General features: G+C 40.3%; 1 protein-coding gene across 1 annotated transcript; it reads right to left on the bottom strand.

The window, feature by feature from the left end:
• Positions 1-288: 288 nt before the first annotated feature.
• On the bottom strand, positions 289-716 carry MELLADRAFT_110060 (uncharacterized protein; the record flags this gene model as incomplete). Its single annotated transcript, XM_007414105.1, has 2 exons — positions 289-324; positions 414-716. The coding sequence occupies 2 exons, from the start codon at positions 714-716 to the stop codon at positions 289-291; spliced, it is 339 nt and encodes a 112-aa protein (XP_007414167.1).
• Between the last annotated feature and the right edge of the window lie 4,506 nt (positions 717-5,222).

The following is a 5,222-nucleotide window of genomic DNA, read 5'->3' as shown; positions in this document are numbered from 1 at the left end:
ATAGACATGTCTCGCTATATGCATAGGTTTTTGTGGGATTGTTTTTGGTATACATGGGCCCAATAGGCATATTATGCTTTTAAAATTATGCATCACACGATATAGGCAAGGAGTATCTGTCAACCATCGATAGGCTTACATCAAGAGTCGGCTGTACAGGCAAATATGCACCATGATGGTTGCATTTAATTTTGATGTGTTTATTCAAAAAAGTCACCATTGTTGCCTATTGTACAGATACAGCGGATAGATTTTGTTATTAGGATTTTGATAAGCGAAACTCTTGATTTAATTCATTGGTCCATTGAGTTTATAATCCAGTTCCTGGTCATCAAATGAAACAGTCAGTATGGATCTTCAAAAGACTTCCCTGTCAGTGATTTGTGTGATCCAAGAACAAAAGTTGAACTAACCAAAACTTCTAAAGCTGTCAAGTGATGAGTGATATGACATTGAACTCCTTGAGATTGAAATTCTTGGATTAATTCAGCATTAACAGCTTGATTTTCATGGTTTTCACCTCTAGTTAAGACTATATATTTCAAATTAGGTTCTTCCTTCAATTTATTCAAAACCGCCAGTCTTCTTGAATCCTTTTTCCAATAATCTCCAATCCAATAAAGGTCTGTCACAATTGTTCTAACGTTCTTCATCACTGGGAGGAGTAACCAGTGAACCGCCGAATCGATTCCGTCAGGCAGAAAGTAAGTTCGCATGACTCGTAAGTTTGGAAAATTGAAGAGTGCAACATCTCCAAGTTGATGGGTTAATGAGAAGGTATAGAGACCTTCCAATGTATCTTTGATAGGTTCGAAAATGTGCTCTAAACTTTTGACACATTGGAAATCAGCAAGAAGCTCGATGATCTTCAATGATTTTTTTGCAGCTTGAGTGACATGAAAATATTCTTGTAATTTATAGTCAGCTGATGAAAAAGAAAAGCAGCATAGATTTGATAAAGCCGGAGGTTTTAGATCTAAACTGTTCGGGATATCATTAAGTGATAAACACTCAAGTTTAGGTACTGCTGAGAGTAATTCTGATATTGAATCTGCATCGTAACTTCCCAATCCAGGCTCTAGGCGACATTCAATAGGGATATATAGTGATTTTAAATTGTTGATTGTTTGTACAGCCTTGATAAGACCAGGAGAGACTGCCATACAATTTAAAAATCTAATATCCAAAATCTCCAAGTTTATACCCAGTAATTCAATCAATCTTTCTAGTTGATACACTGAAACTCCCTGTGCTTCCATGCAATCCGAAGATTTAACCCCGGGCACTCGAAGCCCATAAGCACTTTTTGTTGACCTCTTTCTGCTTTCAGCTTCTTGTTCCGGATACCAAAGTTTTTTGACTGTAAGCCTTTGAACCGGACACTGAAAAGGTTGAAATAAATCGCCATTCCAATTGTCTATAATCAACTTGGCACGCTTTGAACAATTTATTGTAATTTCTTGAAAATAAAATGGTATTACAACCTTTGACCAACTTTTAGAGATTAATCTCAACTTGATCAATTCTGTCCAAGATGAAGTTTCCAGGCGAACTTGCGAAGCCGCTGAATCAAGTCTTTTGTGCTCAAGTGTTGGTTCTTGGTCTAGTTTTTTGATGAACTCCTGTAGAATTTGAGTTATAATTTCTAAAGGTAATCTGTCCAGTCGATTCATAGTATCTTCCGAGTCACACTTTGTCCTTCAAAACGATACGTCAATTTGATTTATCTAGCCAGCGTCTTCGAGGGTTCTTTCGAGCTTGTCTTGCCGAGTATTCGATCAATTTGTGGGTGATGACATACGTAGTTTGGTGATGAGTCTGATGATTGATGTGATTGTCATCAATTTCCGATTCACCATTGAATAAATATGTTCTTCTTTTCGTAATTAGATCTGGACTAGGCACTTATGTTTTTAATCTTGACCAGATCACTAAGTTCTCGTTACGCTAAACCCATACCTTCCTGTTTTGGTTCAAACCGCATTAGCTTATATTTTGATACAGACCAATGAAGTGGCGCAGTAATACACAATGACTTGGTGTTAGAGATGGAAAGGGTATGGATAGGAATGACTGGACTTTTTGTAGCGTGTGCTGAGTGATAACTTTGTAAGGCCCGTATAAGACCTTTTGTATAAATAGTGTCTCAATGTAGCCATGTATTTCTCTTTTTCACTCACTCATTCTCGCTACTTTCTCATTCGTCCTTAACCTTCCTAACTCTTCCCATCAATTCTCACATCGTCAGGTGTGTATTTCAGCTTTGTTGTCGACTAAGTTCCAACAAAAGCCTTCAACTTACACTAGCGCTTTTAGGTCTGCTTTTTGTTACTTTTTCTATTTCTCTGTTTTCTTATTATGATTGTATGAAAAACAAACTCACTCATTCTCGCTACTTTCTCATTCGTCCTTAACCTTCCTAACTCTTCCCATCAATTCTCACATCGTCAGGTGTGTATTTCAGCTTTGTTGTCGACTAAGTTCCAACAAAAGCCTTCAACTTACACTAGCGCTTTTAGGTGTGTATTTCAGCTTTGTTGTCGACTAAGTTCCAACAAAAGCCTTCAACTTACACTAGCGCTTTTAGACCATATTTTGGTTTTTGCCACTTTCTGCCCTTCCCAGATTCAGGAGCATACAAAACATTATCAGTACTCTACTCTCTCAAAAATGTCAAATTCAGCTCCTAACTCACCACACCGACAGTCCGGAAAAGTGCCATCAGCCAGTTTCCCAACAAACTTCGGTCTTGCTTCAGCTGTGACTGCGTTAGCTGCGGCTCCAGCTGGCATACGTATGCAACTTACGGACACTAATTATGCCGTTTGGACTACGTGGATGGAGAGTGAATTAGATAATTTAGGAATTTGGAATGTAGTCGATCAATCTTATGTCTTACAAGAAGACCCGCCCGCTGAAGATCTTGTTAACTATTCAAAACTCGAACGAAAAGCGTACAACTTTATCGTTCGACATCTGGACGAAAACAATTTAGCTTTGGCCACGCAATTTGCTGCCAAAGCGTCTTCTAAAACCGGGGCTGGTCTCTGGAATCATCTTAAGGAAAAGTACATGCCCAACAATGTATTTCATCAAACTCATGTTTTGCACACTTTTCTTCACATCAAGTATTCTACGTCTCTTCAATTTACCAAAGAAGTACGAGAATCTATCGCCACGCTTTCTAGAATCGGTCTCGATATTCCTGAGCGGGTCCTCGTCGTTTTGGTCCTTGCTCGACTTCCTCGAGCCATGGAGTCTTTCATTTGTGTGATCTCTCACTCGATGAGTTCCAAGACCACCGTTAACTTCGTTTTGAATCGTCTAGAACAGGATGCTCATTAACAATCCACTATGGATGACTCTGCTAATTCCACCGCCTTAATCTCCGCCGGAAACAAGAACCCCGGACACGTTTGTACCCACTGCAAACGGCCTGGTCATCTGGAACCGAGATGCTGGATAGCACGCCCGGAATTAAAACCGACTTATTCTCGAGGACGCAAAGTTGCTGCGGCCGTCGCTCATGCGAAAACTCCTGTTGCTTCTGGCTCTACTGCTCATACTCCTGGACCGGCTGCTATTTACGCTGGTATGAACCTGGACGATCCCTTGTCAGCAAAATCTCTTTTACCTCCAACTACCGCTCTCAATGTATCACTCACTCATGTTTCTACGCTTCTCGACTCAGGGTGTTCTGATGTGATGTACGTCAGCCGGGAATCTTTCTCGGACTACTCAGAGTTTTTATGTGATATCAACATTGGAGAGGTTGGGAGGACTGTTCAAGCTGTTGGAAAAGGGATCGTTACTGTTGAAGGAGCTGGCGGTGTTGTTACTTTTGAAAATGCACTTCATGTCCCTGTTTTACCTTACAACCTTATCCCACTTTCTCTCCTATGGCAAAAAGGCTCTCAAATTCTTTATCATGGTGATGACTCTTTTTCCGTTGTTCGTGGCGACAAACTTGTTTTTGATGGTGTTGTTAAAAATCGTCTACTTTTTCCAAATATTTCTATTCATCTATCTGTCAATAAAAATCCAATTTTTTCTTTCAACTTATGGCATGATCGCCTTGGACACATCAATCAAGATTATTTGAATTCTACCGCTTTGCAAACTGAAGGTCTAGATAGTGTTCCTGCCAAAGATTTCTGCGAATCCTGTGCTATTAATCGCTCGACTCGTCTTCCCTTTTCTGGTAAAATACCACATCCTTCTTATCCTCTCGACTTCATTCACACTGATCTTTCTGGTAGAATAAATCCTCCAACACCATCAGGATACAAATACTTCATGAAACTAACTGATGGTTGTACATCTTATCGCTGGATTTATCTTTTACGATTTAAAAATGAAGCTTTGGATAAATTTAAGGAATGGAAGGTGCAAGCTGAAAGGATGACAGGTCGAGTGGTAAAGAAGCTTGTTAGTGACGGTGGAGGCGAATACGTCAATAACGTATTTAGTGAATACCTCAAAACTGAAGGAATAACACATGATATCACCGCATCTCACACTCCTCAACAAAATCCCTTCTCTGAAAGGGGCAATCGGACCACTAATGAAAAAGCTCGGACAATGCTTCATCGCGCATCTATGCCTGCTTTTATGTGGGGTGCTGCTGTACTCACGGCTGTTTATCTTGAGAACAGAACTGTTTCAAAGTCTTGTGCAGGTATCACTCCGTTCGAAGCTCTGCATGGCTCTATACCATCAATTGGCCATATCCGGATTTTTGGATGTGCTGCTTTTCGACACCTCACTCACGGTAGAGATGGAAAGTTCGGTCCTCGAGCTGAGAAGATGATTCTTGTAGGGTTTGTTGAAGGAATGAAAAATTACCGCCTTTACAACCCATCAACAGGAACTATTTTGACTTCTCATGACGTTCGATTCAATGAAGCTGAATTCCCATTTTTAGAACTCTCCAAGGATCCTTCTGCGGCTATAGTTCCGTTTACAGAAGAAGATGTTTTAGGACGAGAACCGTTACGAGTCCGGCTTCACCAACCAGTTCTTGCCGAAGAAATAAGACAAGAGCGAGGAATACTTACCGCCACAGCTTTAATTTCCATTATCGGCAATTCCATCGATGAATCTGCAAACCTTTCAACTCTTGATCTTGAACCTAATCCCCCTACATACCTGAAAGCTCTTCTTACCCGTAATTCTGAAAAATGGAAGCGAGCAACTTTTGACGAATTCGATTCTTTTGCTGC

The sequence above is a fragment of the Melampsora larici-populina genome, assembly GCF_000204055.1.
Source record: "Melampsora larici-populina 98AG31 unplaced genomic scaffold MELLAscaffold_41, whole genome shotgun sequence".
Lineage (NCBI taxonomy): Eukaryota > Fungi > Basidiomycota > Pucciniomycetes > Pucciniales > Melampsoraceae > Melampsora > Melampsora laricis-populina.
Note: the sequence above shows the minus strand (reverse complement) of the source record. Positions and strands in the feature narration are given on the sequence as shown.